We start from the raw sequence: 17,554 nt of genomic DNA, 5'->3' as shown, positions 1-17,554 counted from the left end.
GCCAGTGTAGACGCTCTCTTGCGCAAGAAAGCGCCGAAGGCCATTTTAACCATCGGGCTTTCTCGCGCAAGGAATTCATGTTGCCTGTCTACACTGGCCTCTTGCGCAAGAACAGTTGCGCAGGAGGGCTTATTCCTGAGCGGGAGCATCGCAGTTCTTGCGCAAGAAGCCCTGATTTCACACATTAGAACGTCAGTGTTCTTGCACAAGAACTTGGGGCCAGTGTAGACAGGCAGCAAGCTTTGCACAAAAGCGGCCGCTTTTGCGCAAGATCGCGCCAATGTAGACACAGCCACATGTTAGCTTTCAAGGGAAAGGAAGAATCTTTCAAGCAGCTGATGGCGATGTTTCCACCTGGATCCTTTATTAGGCATGCTGGGCACATGAGCTACTTGTGCAGGGCATGGTGAGGCTCATGTATTTACACATTGGGTGCCACAGGCCCCATCCCAATAGAATAATTTATTCCCCGGGCCTGTCTCCTGAATTGCACTGGGCTGGGTTTTTCCTTTTCTGCCCAGTGTTTCCCCATTGGAGGGGACAGCAGTCTCTGTGTCTGAAATGCCCCCATTGCTTTTCCCAGGCACAGCAAGTTATCTCCAGCAGCCCTGCCCCAGGGGGTATTACTGCCCTGCCATGGCTCCTGCACCAGTGCCCTGCCCCCCTGGGACCCATGGGAACAGCAGTCTGGCAAAGCAGCCTGAAGAATGTCATGCCTGCCCTGCTGGATCCTTCAACCACCTCTCTGCTCAGACAGGGTGTTTCCCTTGTGGGAGCTCTTCCTCCTCACAGCCAGGTGAGTCATGGCCAGTGTGGGGAAAGCCACGTTCTCCTTCAAGTGATGTCCCCACGGGTGCTCCACAGTTGGTGCCAGGCTCGTCCTGGCCCCGCAGATCGGAGACTTTGAGAGCAGCGAGCAGGCGGGCTGTGCATGCGCGAGCGGAGAGCAGCGCTCCCGCCTTTTGAAGTAGCGCGCGCGGCCGTCTCTCCTCAGTTCCTTCTTCGCCGCCCTCGGCCACAGACGGAGCTCAGTTCTCTCCTCTTCAGCGCGCTCTGCAAGACAAGGCGGAACCACCTTATCAGGTTAGATAGCCCTGAGGCACTCAGCACTACCTTCTTTTTACACAGAAAACAAAAACAAAACAAAAAAGCCGCCGCCTCCAGCTTTTACCGCCGCGCAGTGGCAAACAAAAGAAAAAGGAAACAGAAACCAGCGATCCACAAACAGTCTCAGCTGCTCGTACCACTATAGATAGCTTCTGAGAGACATGCCAGACTCTCCTAAGGAGAAAAGATGCAGCAAATGATGAGAATTTGTCAGCCTCTGATGCCCACTGTTTGGGGTGACACATGTACCTCAGAAATGTGTCCATTGCCATTGCCTCACAACCAGAGCTTGCAAAGAAAGGGAGCTCACAGTGCGCACGGAGTCTATGGATAGACCCCCATAATTATCAAGAGGGAAATAAGGTCTCGAGCACAACTTCTCCTCAGGGCAAACATCCAAGCCCTTCTCCTCAGAGAACACGCTCAGAACCTAGACCCGCACCAGCCTGCTCTCTACTCCTCAAGAATTAGCAAAGGAGATGAGCCAGGAACGGAAATGTCTCAAGCCTCCTCAATAATGAGCTGGCTCAAAGATGTGCTCGAAACAGCCCTCTCAATCAACTACCAAAAAAACGGGACCTAGTAAGGGCCCTGTGGTGACAGAGGCACCACTGGCATTAAAGGCATCTGGCTCACTGAGGGCACAACATTCTCCTGTGGCACAGAAAACTGATAGGGCTTCCTCCAGCCACCCCCTAGTACCCTACACTAACTCTAGATCCCCTGGGGTCACGGCTATACCCATGTCACCACCACAAGTGCCAACCAGAGCGGCAACGGGTTACAAGCCTGCATCCCATCACCATTCCTCAGGTCACAAAACACGAGCACCACCAGGACATGACAGGGGGTCTAGGACCCTGTCCCATCCTGAGCCTTCACCATGACACCGCGATCCCCACTACAAACAAGGGGCTCGCCAAGGTCACCGTCCTTATCACAATTCAGTGCCTACTATGGGGATACAGGGAGCATGTTCTACTCACAAAATTCCTCCCCAGATAGGGCACACGCACGTTATGGGGCTTACAAACCACCACATTATCAACATACCCTGTGGCACACTGATTGTCATTGCTATGACTCTCATCGCAGCCAATGGTCCTTCTATTATTAGTGGGCACCATGACACACCACTGCACCACCTACACCCACACAAAGGTTACTGCTCTCCATGCACTCAGATGCAGCACATTCCTCATCTGAGGGCTCAGGTCTAGAGGAAGGACAGATCAAGGATGACCCAACTGTCCACCGATTTGAATGATAATTCATCCTCGCTCCTGATGAAGCGATTATTCCAAATGACCCAACATCCACTGATGATATAAAACTACCTCCTGACGGGTAGCCACCCTTTTAAATAGGTCAGGACCTATTTAAAAGGGTGGCTACCCGTCAGGAGGTAGTTTTATCAGAGGTCCGGAAGAAACAACACGAACTCTTAAAGAATCTACAGCCCTCTGCGAAGTCCAAAATTGCACTGCCTCTTGATGAAGCAATCCTTGAGGCTGCTGATGAAGTCTGGCAAACACCTGCCATGGCCCCTCCAACTAATAAAAGGGCCAATAGGAAGTATTTCATGCCATCTAAAAGCATGGACTTTCTCTACCTGCACCCTCAACCAAACTCCGTAGTGGTTGACGTTGCTAATCATAGGTCCAAGAACCCACAACATTAACCACATACACAGGAGAAGGATCACAAACACCTCCCTGTGTTTGGGAGAAAAGTGTACTCTTCATCAGCCCTCCAGCTACACATAGCTAACTATACAGCACTGCTTGCAAATCATGATTCTGACAATTACACAAAATTAATAGAACTCATACACAAGCTTGCAGAGGATAAAAGATCTATCCTCGAGGAAATCATTAAGCAGGGTCACACTATATCCTGTACAGTGCTGCAAATGGCCCTGGATGCCACAGACACTGTGGCTAGGTCCACTGCGACATCCATGGTGACGAGACATTCATCTTGGCCGCAAGCAGTGGGAGTCTCTAAGAACCTCAGGCCAAAGTAGAGGACCTGCCTTTCAACAAAGCAAAATTGTTTGCTGCAGGTACCAATGAAGCACTAATTACAGCAAAGATTCACGCACTACCCTTTGCACATTACGGATGTACACTCCTCCTTACCAAAGAAAGCGCTACACGCCCTATCAAAGACACAGGGACACAACCTTCACTAGACAGCACCAATACCGACCCTTTGAGCAAAACCACTTCAGATCTCGAAACCAACGAAAGAGGGCCCCAAACAACCATTCTTTTGCGACCCAGGCCTCGAGGCAGCAAGTTTGCCCAACCTTCCCCCAATTACAGAACCAGGTGAGCACAATATATTTCATCATCACTTGTGCCCCTTCTACGATCAGTGGGCAGTAATCACTACAGACCAGTGGGTCCTAGAAATTGTCAACTATGGTTATTCTATCCCTTTCACGGCAATTACTTCAACCTCCCTACCCTCTCCCTCCCTCTTCAGGGACCCCTCTCATGAGACTCTGCTCCAGCAGGAGGTTTTACACCTTCTCAAAATAGGAGCCATAGAGCGGGTACCCAAAAAATACAAAGGGAGCAGATTTTATTTGAATTACTTTCTCACTGAAAAGAGAACAGGAGGTTGGAGATCTATCTTGGACAATTAAGCAAATATCTTTGCAGGCAATGCTTCAAAATGGTCACGCTCACCACAATAATTCCAACACTGGAGAGGGGGGACTGGTTCACAGCCCTCAGCCTTTAAGATGCGTATTTTCACATCACAATGCACCCAACACACTGGCGCTTCCTATATTCATGGTAGCCTCAGACCACTTTCAATGCAGAATTCTCCCGTTCGGACTTTCATCTGCCCTCAGAGTCTTTTCCAAGACCCTTGTGGTGGCCGGCATATCTAAGACGTAATGGGATCACAATATCCCCTATCTAGATAATTGTCTTATCTGAGGTACCTCACAACGGACCATCAAAGACATGGTCACAATCATGAAGACTACGCTTCAGTCTCTGGGCTTCATCATCAAAGAGCAGAAATCCATACTACGCCCCACATAATCTTTGGAGTTCATAGGGGCTTGTATAGACTCCACAACAGCTCGAGCCTATCTCCCCAATCACTGGTTCGACAATATAAGAAATCTTGTTATAACCATTACCACCAGCCTAACGGTACCCATCATAAAGTGCCTCAAACTTATGGGGCACATGGCGGCTACCACATACGGGGTCCTGCATGCCAGGCTGCACCTCCCTTGTTTCCAACACCTCCCTTGTTTCCAACATCTCTTCAGTGTACACATCAGCCAGCCGTCAGATCCACAGGCACGTTTCCCCTCCCCCAAAAGTCCTCACCTCCCTACAATGGTGGACACAGGTACACAACCTCTGCAACGGGGTACCTTTCCACCAGGACCAGCCGTCCAAACAAATTATGATGGACACCTCACTGATGGGATGGGGAGCTCACTTCCAACAACAGTTTGCAAAAGGGAAATGGTCCAAAGACGAATCAAGACTGCACATAAACCTGCTCGAGCTTCAAACAGTCCACAACATGTGCAAGCACTTCCTTATATCCGAGGCTCTTCCATACGGAGTCTCACCGACAATATGTCAACTATGTTTTACATCAACCGCCAAGGGGGTGTGAGATCCTAGTCACTATGCGCAGAAGCGATCAGGCTTTGGAATTGGTGCATCCACCACAATATTACCATTTCGGCAGAATACTGGCCTGGAAACAAGAACATTATGGCAGATACCCTCAGCCGCAACTTCCTCACAGAACATGCGTGGGAACTACATGATCAGATCACCCACAAACTGTTCCACTAATGGGGGCAACCAGAGATAGCTCTCTTTGCCAGAAGGCAGAACTCCAAATGTCCCCAGTACTCCTCCAGAGTGGGCACAGAGCATGGCTCCTTGGGTGATGCCATGCTTCTCATTTGGGGGAGAGGGGCGGCACCTATTATACCCATACACCTTCCCACCCATTCCTCTCATTCCCAGAGTCCTCCGGAAGATACAGATGGATGGGGCCCGGGTGATCTTGATAGCTCCAGCCTAGTGCCAATAGACATGGTTCACATGTCTTTATCACCTACGACCTCCCTACCCACTTCCAAACCACCCAGGCCTGCGCTCCTAGAACCGGGGGCCAATACTTCACCCCCAACCACAAATGCTCCACCAGATGGCATGGTACCTATCTGGTTCTTGGGAGCGGAGCAGCAGTGCTCCCAACAAGTGAAAAATGTTCTGCTGCATAGCAGGAGATGAACAACATGCAAGACTTACCTATACAAGTGGCACCAGTTTGCACAGTGGTGCACACATAGGGCACTCGGACCATCCAGGTCACTGCTTCACCAAGTACAGGAGTACATCATGCACCTGAAACAACAAAATTTGCCAGTTTCACTGCTCCTGGTGCGCATTATGGCCTTCCACCCTTCCATTGATGGGTTCTCCATATTTGCCCACCCCCTCTCAAAAAGATTCTGGAAAGGCCTGCAGAACCTTCACCCACCTCAAAAACCCTTTCCCCTCACGTGGGACTTAGAATTGGTCATACACTCTCTCACAAGACCACCTTTCGAACCAATGGCAACTGCACCACTTACCTTTCTTACCATGAAAACGTTTTTCCTTCTGGTGATCACTTCTGCAAGCCTGTCAGCAAACTTGCAGCTCTCACTTTCTCACTTCCATACACAACCTTTTACAAGCACAAGGTCATCCTGTGGCCACACCTGTCCTCCTTACCCAAAGTGAACTCAGAATTCCATATCAATGAACCAATAATCTTTCCCACTTTCTACCCAAAACCACATCATTCCAGGGAAGAAGCTATATTACACACCCTGGACATCAGAAGGGCAATTGCCTTCTATCTCGATAGAACTTGATCCTTTCAATCATCCCAGAGATTGATGGTTTCCCTGTCTGAGAGGTCCAAGGGAAATCCACTGTGTTCCCAGTGCATAGCAAAGCTCATAACATCAATAGGGCATTACCAATGAATCTGAAGGCCCACTCCACCAGAGCTATGGTGACATCCGTTGCTTTCCTAAAGGGAGTTTTACTCCAGGAAATACGCAGAGCAGCGACATGGTCATCTAATCACACCTTCATAAAGCATTACGCTATTCCACCATGCTCCACAACAGATACCGCAGTAGCCAACGCAGGTCTCTCCACGATCTGTAGCAATTGATCAAAGCCCATCATCCATCTCAATAGGCACGTCTACACAGTCACCAACTGTGGAGCACCCACAGGGACATCACTCAAAGAAGAAAAAGAAGTTACTCGCTTCGTGCAGTAACGATTGTTCTTCGAGATGTGTGGCCCTGTGGGTGCTCCACTACACACCTTCCTCACCGCTTCTTTGGGCAATAATAGCAGCCCATGAGGGTGTCAAAGAAGAAACAAAGAAGCAGGCTGCGCATGCTACTTCAAAGGCAGAAGCGTCGCTCTCCACTCGCACATGTGCAGCCCACCCGATCACTGCTCTCAAAGTCTCCACTCTGTGGTGCCAGGACGAGCCTGACACCAGCTGTGGAGCACTCACAGGGACACACATCTCAAAGAACAATTGTTACTGCACGAAGTGAGTAACTTCTCTTTGCTTGCTTCGAGAGGGATGGTAAAACACCATTGGCCTCTGCTCATTATGACTGACTTCCTGATCTGTGAATAGGACGACCATCTGGGGTCTCTGGGATGGTCTGTGCTTGCCTCCAACCCTCAGCTCCCGCCTCCTCTGTACCACACCTGAGACTGAGTGCACAGAACTTTAACCTTCCCCACACAAACCGTGGTAGCTGAGGGGATTTAATCCCATTGGGCACAAGAGAGAGGGAAGGATAGATAACAGGATGGGTTCTGCCTTGCTGCATAACTCCAGCATTTCCAGTCACCCCTAGTGGTCTGGGACAGCAATCCACAGAGGCCTCAGCAGGTACCATCGTGACCCAGATGGCTCAGTGGACAAGTTAAGAGGGCTTGTCTACCTACCACTTCTGCATCCAACCCCACTTGGGTCTTTCCCACCTCTCAGTGAAGGATCCTGCCACAGGAACTTCTCTGACAATATTGCAGCTGCATAAGGCAGCTGAATCATGCTCCCCCCCCCCACACACACACAGAGTGAGAGAGGGAGGGTATGTCTACACTACCCCGCTAGTTCGAACTAGCGGGGTAATGTATGCATACCGCACTTGCTAATGAAGCCTGGGATTTGAATTTCCCGGGCTTCATTAGCATAAGCGGGGAGCCGCCATTTTTAAATCCCCGCTGCTTCGAACCCCGTGAAACGAGGTGTACCGGTAGTTCGGAATAGGCACCCTAGTCCGAACTACCTAGTTCGAGCCCCGTGTAGCTGCGCTTCACGGGGTTCGAAGCAGCGGGGATTTAAAAATGGCGGCTCCCCGCTTATGCTAATGAAGCCCGGGAAATTCAAATCCCGGGCTTCATTAGCAAGTGCGGTATGCATACATTACCCTCCTAGTTCGAACTAGGAGGGTAGTGTAGACATACCCGGAGATATATAAACCTTCCAAGGATAAAGTGACTGTGCATTTGGGTATGTCAATAAAGCTGTCAGGTACACCATGGAGCCAGATGGGAAGCAGATGACATAGGGAAAGTTCCCTTTTGGTGGGCACAGTTTGTTCCACAAAACATGCTCCCTTCCATTGATTTGCACATCTAATTCCATAGCACTGTTGTTCTTGTCTCAAAGGGGCTCGGAGCTGTAGCTGCCATGGGCTGAACCGGGCTTTTCAGGAGTCAGATGGCTCTTGTATCTGTCAAGCAGGATACATCTACTATGATGAGAGAGGCAAGACAAATTCTGACACCAACAGTGATCAAGACTGCCAGCCTCAGGTAAGATATTTCTGCAGAACAGCCCTACGAGCTGAGGCTGGATGGCTGAGGGGCAGGTAATGTAACATATGGGAGGATGGTGCTGTGGTGAGAATACAAATTTGGGACTGAAGAATCGGGGGACCAATTCCCTGTTCTGCCACAAAATACTCCTCTGTGACCCTGGGCAAGACACTCAGTCTTTCTGTGCCTCACTTCCCTGTCTGTGAAATGGGGATAATACTTCTCTCCCTCACCACAGTGCTACGAGGTGCTTATGTACTATGGTATGAGGCTATATTTATGGGACTTGTGTCTCTGGGATTGTCATTCTGGCTTAGTTCAGTCAGAGCGGATGTGAAATTGTTCTCATTGTTCCTCCTCACCACCCATTCACCGGAGGAGAAGTTACCCGCCCAATATTGGGGCTTGGTTGTTGGCTGGGGCGGGGAGAGACCACTCAAGTGATGCTGCTCTGGCCATGGCGTAATGTGTTTGTGCCTAAGCCTGTCTTGCGTGTGTGTGCTCGTGTTGTTGTTGCAGGTAGAGGAGCGCTGTGCTCCTGGGGAAGTCCGTCTGGCATCCACACGCAAATGCATTGCCCCCGAACTACATGACTGCTCTCCCTTCTGCGGTGCGCCGAGTGGAGAGCTCAGTGCAGAGCTGGGCATGTAAGTCTCACTCCAGCCTCCTGCTAGGAAAGCACCAGCCAGCTCAGAGTATTTGTGATGGGTTACGTAGCCAGTGACTTCCCGGTCAGTTCATCACGTGAAACTGGCCCAGGTCGGGAGCGGAGGAAGTGCTGTGTGGTCTGTGTGAATGAGATGATGTCCTCAGCCCAGGTCCTCACTGTAGAGGAACCCGCATCAAGGCCTGCCAAATTGGGAACAACTGCCCCGGGGCCCAGTGACTGAGAAGGGCCCAGGGCTCCCAGAAGCAGCAGTGGCTGGAGCCCCAGACCCCTTTGAATTGCCACCAGAGAACTGGAGTGCCATGCTGGGTGCTTTGTGTGACACTGAAGGCTGGGGTTGGGGTTGCTGCAGAGTGGGTGGTGCTAAGGGCTGACTGCCCTCATCCTCAGCCCCACCCCTTCTGGGCACGGATACAGGCCCCACACACACCTGGCCATGGGGCCCACGGTGGCTGTTGGCTTTGCTGTCTTCAGCCTATCCTAGATGATGATCCCTTGCTTTGTGGGAAGCAGGCCACGCCTCACTTACAGACAGCCCCCCAACCTGAAACACACACTCACAACCAGCCACACACCCCACAACAGAAACACTAACCCAGGAACTGATCCCTCCAACAAACCCTGTTGCCAACTGTCCACACATCTACCTTAGTGACACTATCATAGGATCTAACCACATCAACCATATCATCGAAGGCTTGTTCACCTGCACATCTACTAATGTGATATAGTCCAGCGTACGCCAGCAATGCCCCTCTGCCATGTACATTGGCCAAACTGAACTGTTTTGAAAGTTGATTTGAAAGTTGCCATCCGCAAGCAAAAAAAACTTCACAGACTGCAGTGTGAAACTGCTGACCTGGAACTCATATGCAAATTTGACAATGGCTCTTTCATTACAATAAGTAATTTTCCACTTTAGCTATTCTCACCTCCTTATCCATCCACCCTGATTAAATTAGCTCTGATGTAACACACCCACTTCTGTATCCCTACTATTTGTTTCTGTTTCTTTCACTTCATGCATCTGATGAAGTGAGTTGCAATTCACGAAAGTTTATGCCACAATAAAATTGTTAGTCTTTAAGGTGCCATTGGACTATTTGTTGTGTGTGCTGAAACAGACTAACATGACTGCCTCTGAAACCGGTCTGGTTCTTATCACTCACTCTGAGGTACTGCAGTAGATGGACCTCACATGTCATTGACTCTGGAAGTTCACTATGTTCCAGCTTTTACAGAAATAATCACTTGACTATGCAGATTACAGAATAATGAAGCTAGTCTGACCATCAGCATGTTGCAGCTGCGTACCCAGTGACTATAAGTAACCACAACCCTTTCTCTCCTTGGCAAGGTGTCGCTGTGAGCAGTACATCTCTGCCGAAGAGCTGTGCGATCGAGAGTGCTTGCAGAATGCCCCACAGATCTCTCTGAGCCTGGGCACTGATTCAGAGCTTTTCCTGAAGACTGAGGCAGGAGAGCACAGAGTGAGTAGAGGCAGGCTGAGGAGAACACTAGTACATTGCACATAGGTATGGGGATTGTGCCAGGCGTGTTGGTGTGATGTGGAGAATCCAGACTGTACACAGGAAGGAGGGAGTGACTCCGTATTGTCCAGAGGACATGGAATACTGAGAAAGCAAGAAGATGGTGAATCCTTACAGAATAGCAAGGATGTACTGAATGGGGCTGAATGTAGGAAAGAGGTGTCTCTAGGGAGTCTTAGGCAGATTCATTGAAGGTAGAGATGGAGCAGGGTTGCGGGAGGGAGGCTGCTTCCAACGTTAATACTGTAGTATCACCGGTCATTCTCTAGTCCCCTTTGGCCCTGCTCTACTTTGCAGAAGGTGACAAATGTTCTGGGCCCAGATGAACATGTGCAGAAGAGCCAGCAAGTGCATTTGGTTCTGTTTGATCCCACGGGGGTATTTGGTTTCATTATTTCCAGTGCAGCCATACTGGATGCATTCCTCACAGGTGAGTCATGAGATCTCAGTAAAGATGAAGAGTCAGCAAATAGCCTTATATTCCCTCTGAGCTACATGGGGCAGCAGAGATTTGTGTCCAAATGTTCCATGTTAAACAAGGAGGTCCCCTTTTACAGGAAATCTAGAATGTGGCCCTGTAGTCAGAGGAACATTGATTGGCTGCACTTTCAGCTCCGCCCCCCCCCCCCTCCCTCCCGGCACCTACCTGCCACAACTATCTGGTTGGTGGCTATGAGATCACTCTAGTTTTCCAATAAACTACTGGAGGATTCGGTGTCATTGCCAACCAGTGCAGTGCTGAGCAAAGGTCTGACGCGCCTCTCCCGCCAGTGGACCTTTGATTTCAGTTGGGTGTTTCCTGATTGACACCAGTCTCAGTGAGAGTAGAGTTGAGTTCCAAGAGTAGAAGGGGGGGGTGGTGTGGTGTGGTGGGATGGGGAAAAGCAGCTTTTCCATGTCCAGGAGTAGATTGTGTCTGATCTTGCCTCTCTGGCAGGCACTTTCCCAGTGAAGTTCCCTCTCCTGTCCTCTTTTTCACCACGCCCAGCCCCGGAAGATGTTGGGTCGGATCTGCCATTGCAGAGAGGACGGCGTAGCGAGCAGACTGCCTCCTCCAAGGACACTCGCCCTTTACTCCACATCCCCAACCCTATCTTGTGTTTGAGTGTGGGAGATGCCATCCTTTTCCAGCTCACCATCCATCCCCAGGGTGAGTCTCGTCATGTAGAGTCTCATGCTGTCTTCTAGTCAGTCTAGTCATCCTGTTTGCCTGGAACCACCACGCCTTGACTGTCTACCAAAGTGTCAGCTGGTACTGCATGCCTGAATCTCTTCCACATGTCCCCTGCCTTTCTACCTTTAGACATGCCTGCCTGCAAGGCTCCTGGAGTCTATTCTAGGACCTGCCACTGGCTCAGTGTGACACCATGGACATGGCACTTAACTATTCTCTTAATTTTCCTATTTGTATAATGAGGATTGAAGTACCTCCCCCGGATTGTGAGGCTTCTCTTGTCTGTGTGGAAAGCACAGTGAGCCTCCCAGTGGTATGCACATTCGAAGTGTTATCATTAGGTGGTGTCACACCCCTTGGGTCCCATGCACTTCTCAGTGCCATGCAGCATGATTGCACCCACCCTAACCAAGAGGCTCAGAATGGCTAACTCTGTGCTTCTCATGCTCAGATCGTGCTTCCAGCCACTACCCTGTCTATCAGAAGCAGCACCTGTTCAACAGCAATCCTAGCTGGGATTTTGGCCCTTTCCGAAGACTGGACTATCTCATTCGGGAGACTCACCTCAATATCTCCAGGTAACTCCTTATGCTACTGGGAAAGGGAGCTCAAGAGTGAGTAGAGTTGCCTCGATGAGATGTTGCACATTTCCCTTCTTTCCTTCTGCGAAAGGCTGGGTGTGTGACAGGGAGCAGCACATGAAAATCCAGGCCTGAGGGTTTTATGCAGTGAAGTCCAGGGAAAGTCCTCCCCTTGACTTCAGTGAGCTTTGGATCAGGTCCTGAATTAACACAGACATTGAGTCTTCCTAAGAAGGCATTTAGCTTTCTGGCTGGAGAAACTAGTGGCTACAGATCCTAATGCCAAAGGCAGCTGGATCTACCTGTATCTGCCTTCTCTCTTGCAGGTTTGCCCATGTTTTCCTAGCTCCTGGGAGATACGTTTTCAGGGATAACATCATCCAGGAGCATATCTTGATTGTGGCTGTGAATGAGGAGAACATGGGCTGTGACCCTGTCAGTGCTTCCTTCCAGCCCTCTTCTCCATACCAGCTGGCCAGGCATGGGATTCTGAAACATCGGGCACTACATTTAGCCCCTGACTGGGCAACTATCACAGGTACAGTAGCCAGGGCATATGATATCTTAAACCAAAGGGGCCTATTGCTGACATTCCTGGGACCCTTCCTCTTTCCATTAACCAGAGAGGACTTATATAGGCACCATGCATTGATTGGCCCAACTGGTCCCTTCAGATTAGTCAGTTTGCTCCAAGGATTACCTTGGATGGTGCCTCTTGCAAAGTCAACTGCTATCATCTGTGGGGAGCATTTAGTGCTCTTGCCCTGCAGAGAGACAGATGCATCATGAGATAAACATCATTTGTGCATGTGAATGGCGAGCTCATTCTCAAAGCTTCCAGAAGACCTGCATTGTAGCGGGACCAGCCACAAGAGGGGTTATTGGGTGCCACTGAGGCAGATGTTCATTGGGAGTGAGGAGGTGCTCATAGAAATATAGCCTTCGAAGGGCTTGTGTCCAGAATGGAAAAGCACCTTGCACTTCATAGCCCTGCAGTGCTAAGCAGGGGCGAATGAGAGTCTTGCGGAGCCCAGGGCGTGGGGCCTATTGAAGCGCGGGGCCCGGGGCAGCACAATTTCGTGCATGTTCCACAGCCACAGCCGACAGGTAGTGCACATGCCCGGGGCCTATTGAAGCATGGGGCCCAGGGCAGCCGCCCCGCTCGCCCTGCCCTATATCCGCCGCTGGTGCTAAGCCCCTGTTCCTGCACAGGAATTTATTTATATTTTATGTAAGGGGTCCCTATCACTTTCCTATTGTCCCATTGCCAGAATCTTCCTTCTCATTCACTCATCAGTCCATCCGCAGATGCACCAGATGAACCAGGGTCCTTAAGCTCATCAGGCAACATCAACAAATGCTTAAGCCACTCATCCTCTCTGGAAAAAGCCCCTGTACTATTCCAGTTCTAATTGGTGCCCTTCCTTTCTGGAGCCAGCCCTCTCAAGGCTTCTTTAGCTATCCTGAGCTAGAAATAGGCCAGAGGCAGGGGATTAAAGTGGGGAAGATGCCCAGAGTAGCTGCCTTTCCCCTCATTCACCTTGGAAGGGATGCAGCTAAACAATAGCTACCTTTTCCGCACCACCATGCCAATTGTTAGCGCTTCCCTGATAAATGGAAAGGAAATAAATGTATTGTAACACAGCTTGGGAAGGTCTGATTCCAGCAACTCTGGAGGGGGCTCAGCTCTCCACGGCCTGGCTTGTCATCCCTCAGCTAGCTGAGAGAGAGCAGAAATATACATGGAAGTGCGGCCCGCAAATGGGAGCACCAACTTCCATCACTGGCTCTGGCTGTCAGTGCTGATCTACCCTTCCCTCCACACGTATGCCAGCCCTGCAGGGATCATTGCACAGTCCACCTATCTGAGTGTGATTAGTGAAGGGGGTGTGGCTAAATGTTCCTCATGGCTAAGTGAGATATTAGAAGGGGTTACCTGAAGCTGTCGAGGTTGCTGGATGTCCCTGTTACTGGGAGAAGATAGTGCCCCTTTGAAGCATATAAGCGATGATTGACAAATGCCTTTCTTCTCCTGGGCATCAGAAATGGCAAGTGCCCCTGCTGGAAGCATCAGCACCAACGGGGGAAGTCAATGGAATGCTGTTGATTTTTTCAATGGGGGAAGGCAATGGAATGCTGTTGATTTTTTCAATGGGGGAAGGCAATGGAATGCTGTTGATTTTTTCAGTGGGGGAAGGCAATGGAATGCTGTTGATTTTTTCAATGGGGGAAGGCAATGGAATGCTGTTGATTTTTTCAAGGGGGGAAGGCAATGGAATGCTGTTGATTTTTTCAAGGGGGGAAGGCAATGGAATGCTGTTGATTTTTTCAAGGGGGGAAGGCAATGGAATGCTGTTGATTTTTTCAGTGGGGGAAGGCAATGGAATGCTGTTGATTTTTTCAATGGGGGAAGGCAATGGAATGCTGTTGATTTTTTCAAGGGGGGAAGGCAATGGAATGCTGTTGATTTTTTCAGTGGGGGAAGGCAATGGAATGCTGTTGATTTTTTCAGTGGGGGAAGGCAATGGAATGCTGTTGATTTTTTCAGTGGGGGAAGGCAATGGAATGCTGTTGATTTTTTCAATGGGGGAAGTCAATGGAATGCTGTCGATTTCACTTGCAAGTGGTCTGTAGGTTTCCCTTGTTGGATGTGCAAGGCCAGTCCTCCACTAGGTGATACCTCTTCCGTGATTCCCCTACATACACTAGATAAAAGGGAAGCCCAGACCCCCACTGTTCTGTTCCATGATGCTATCCTAGGGACTGTGCATGCACTCAGCCACATAGCTCCTTCAATTAGCCATCTCTCCTGGTCTTTCTAGCAGTCCTCTTTGTCCTGGGCTTCCTGACAGTTTTGCTGTTGAGCCTGGCTATCATGCTGAGGCCCCCCATTTCCAGCCCAAGCCCCATGAAAAATTGGAAACCACGGTGGAGGAGCCTGGGTGAGCCACACATCCCACCTGAATACATCCTCATTAAAGACAGGTGAGTCTGTCTGCACACTGGCACGCTGCTAGCTCTGGAGCATACAAAGAGACCTGTAGGGTAGCGTGCAAGTGTAACCCACACACCTAATGTGGTTACTGAGCAATGCAAGTGGTACCTAAACCACAGCAACAGCTAAGATCAAGAGACCTCTTCAGCATAGGCTGGGAGCCAGCTGGCTTTTAGCTCAGAGGGTAGAGGCTCCTATTCTCTGCTTCAGAGATCCTAGGTTCAAATCCACCTGGCACTGGTTACATCAGTGCAGTAAAGGAAACTGGCTTCTTACTGCACTGTCCAGGTGGATGCTGACCCCTGTTGCCCTTTGGCACTACACGCCCATCCACCATCACAGTGTGATGGGTCCTCAGCTGCACATAGAGGAAGCTTCTCTGTTTCCCCACAGAGTGGTGTTTCCTCTATTGCACTCCAGGGACTTCCTATTCACATCTCCACCCGCACCCCTTGCACAGTGCCATCATCTCGCTCTTTTCATATGAACCATTTTGCCTGGTTCGATGCTCCATAGCCCTCGTACTGCAGAATGTACAAGGAAAAAGTTAATCTGAACTGAACTGGTGATGCTGCACTGCTACTGAGAGCCAGCATTGGTCCTGCGGGCATGTGCTAATCCGTCCATGGGCATTGTCTTTTTCTCCTTCCAGCCTTCAGTTCTATGAAGCCCTTGGTCCTCATGGTTCAGGAGGAGGAACTGATGGCGGAGAGAAAGGAGTTGTCCATGGTCCAGGTAAAGCCAGGCTGCTGATGGGACCAGGGGAGCAAAGAGGTTGCCCTAGGGCCCACTGATTTAAAAGGGCTCAGGGATCTCAGCTGTTGCTGCTGCTTCTACAGCAGCCAGAGCCCTTAGGACCTTTAAATTGCCACCAGAGACCCACGTGGCAGGGTCCAGGCAGCTCTGAGGTCTGGCTGCTGCTAGTCTCACCCCTTCTGCCTGAGTCCTCACCCCTTCTTGGGACCCAAAGCCAAGCCTCCCCTCTCTTCACCACACACACATTTGGCCATGACCAAGCGAAATGTGTCGCCAGTCCTGGGTAAAGCACTTTGTTAAGGCCAGACTTTCCTTTAGACTTGCTCGACCTCATTCCCACCAATTCTGTTGTGTTCTCATTCATGTACCACACCCTTACCAAGTGCTTGCACATTTGGGAACTCCTGCTGCTGCCCAGTCACTTGTGGTCACACATTCACTCAGTCTGCCATGGACTCGCAGACACAGACATCTCATGGGCTCCTCCTTCCATTCCAACACTTGCCTTTCACACTAGGCTGCCAGCTGTGTGATAAGATTAAGAGGTCCACCCTCATATAAAGGAAGGACATCTGAGGTGGGGGAGGGATGCACAGCGTTAATGAGCAAAGCCAAGCTACTGAAAACAAGAGCCTCATGTTGGCTCTGATGTTCTCCAAGTGCCCAGTGACCTACAGTCTTTCTTCCCCTCCTTCAGTGACACCCCTGAGGTGATGGTCTCAAGACATGGTTCATGCTAATGCAATAAATTTAGGGCCCAGCAGGTGGCACCATCTACTAGCTCTGGGAATTCTTGTGCTGTAAAAAGCTAACTTTAAGAGCCCAACAGGACACAGTGGCTGTGTCTAGACTGGCAAGTTTTTCCGCAAAATCATCTGCTTTTGTGGAAAATCTTGCCAGCTGTCTACACTGGCTGCTTGAATTTCCGCAAGAACATTGACGATCTCATGTAAGATTGTCAGTGCTTTTGCGGAAATACTATGCTGCTCCCGTTCGGGCAAAAGTCTTTTTCTGGAAAACTTTTGCGCAAAAGGGCCAGTGTAGGCAGCAGAGATTTGTTTTCCGCAAAAAAGCCCCGATGGCGAAAATGGCGATTGGGGCTTTTTTGTGGAAAAGCGCATCTAGATTGGCCACGGACGCTTTTCCGCAAAAAGTGCTTGTGCGGAAAAGCATCCTGCCAATCTAGACGCACTTTTCCGAAAATGCTTTTAACGGAAAACTTTTCCATTAAAAGAATTTCCGGAAAATCATGCCAGTTTAGAGGTAGCCAGTGGGTTGGTGCTGTGGAGACTGGAACTTCCAAGGGGGGATGATTCTATTCTCTGTTCAGCAAAAGAATGCCTGAAGTTCTGAAAAAACGGTACCTGCTGTCCCTGCTCCGTGGCTGTCTCTTTACTGGCACCTGCTCTGAGACAGACAGGAGAGCGCTGTCATACCCAGGTCCTTGCATCATGCACTTGTTCGTTTGCATCTCCTAGAAAAACAATAATAAATAGATATTTAGTGTGATTACAGCTAGGCACTGCAAGAGTCAGAACATACAAAGAGGAAAAAGCTGCAGCAGCCTAAATCACACAAGCCCAATGGTAAGATCAGAAAATGAATGGCACTTTAGCATTTCACTGGCACTTCTAGAGATGTCAGTCTGGGTGCTCCACTCCAGGTCAGCCCTGGGCCTTTGATCAGAGACTTTCATAGCAGTTCCCATAAGGGCCATGCACACAAAGTGTCTGCCTCGTGAGCTGTCAGTGCCCAAGTAGCACATGCAAAGCCCAGACTCCTCAGTTCCTTTACTACCATTCCTGGCTAGAGACAGAGT

At 50.0% G+C, this 17,554-nt stretch overlaps 1 protein-coding gene across 1 annotated transcript in view; it reads left to right on the top strand.

The window, feature by feature from the left end:
- The window catches only part of LOC102455781 (uncharacterized), a 133,811-nt gene that overhangs the window by 89,767 nt on the left and 26,490 nt on the right, over nt 1–17,554 (top strand). Inside the window, exons 63-72 of the mRNA XM_089773316.1 lie at nt 584–796; nt 7,864–8,009; nt 8,532–8,659; nt 10,037–10,169; nt 10,527–10,659; nt 11,167–11,379; nt 11,855–11,981; nt 12,311–12,522; nt 14,807–14,969; nt 15,632–15,714. Coding sequence (XP_089629442.1) covers nt 584–796; nt 7,864–8,009; nt 8,532–8,659; nt 10,037–10,169; nt 10,527–10,659; nt 11,167–11,379; nt 11,855–11,981; nt 12,311–12,522; nt 14,807–14,969; nt 15,632–15,714 — 1,551 coding nt within the window. The remainder of the gene's footprint in view (nt 1–583; nt 797–7,863; nt 8,010–8,531; nt 8,660–10,036; nt 10,170–10,526; nt 10,660–11,166; nt 11,380–11,854; nt 11,982–12,310; nt 12,523–14,806; nt 14,970–15,631; nt 15,715–17,554) is intronic.

Source organism: Pelodiscus sinensis, chromosome 25 (assembly GCF_052426305.1).
Source record: "Pelodiscus sinensis isolate ZL-2025 chromosome 25, ASM5242630v1, whole genome shotgun sequence".
Lineage (NCBI taxonomy): Eukaryota > Metazoa > Chordata > Testudines > Trionychidae > Pelodiscus > Pelodiscus sinensis.
Note: the sequence above shows the minus strand (reverse complement) of the source record. Positions and strands in the feature narration are given on the sequence as shown.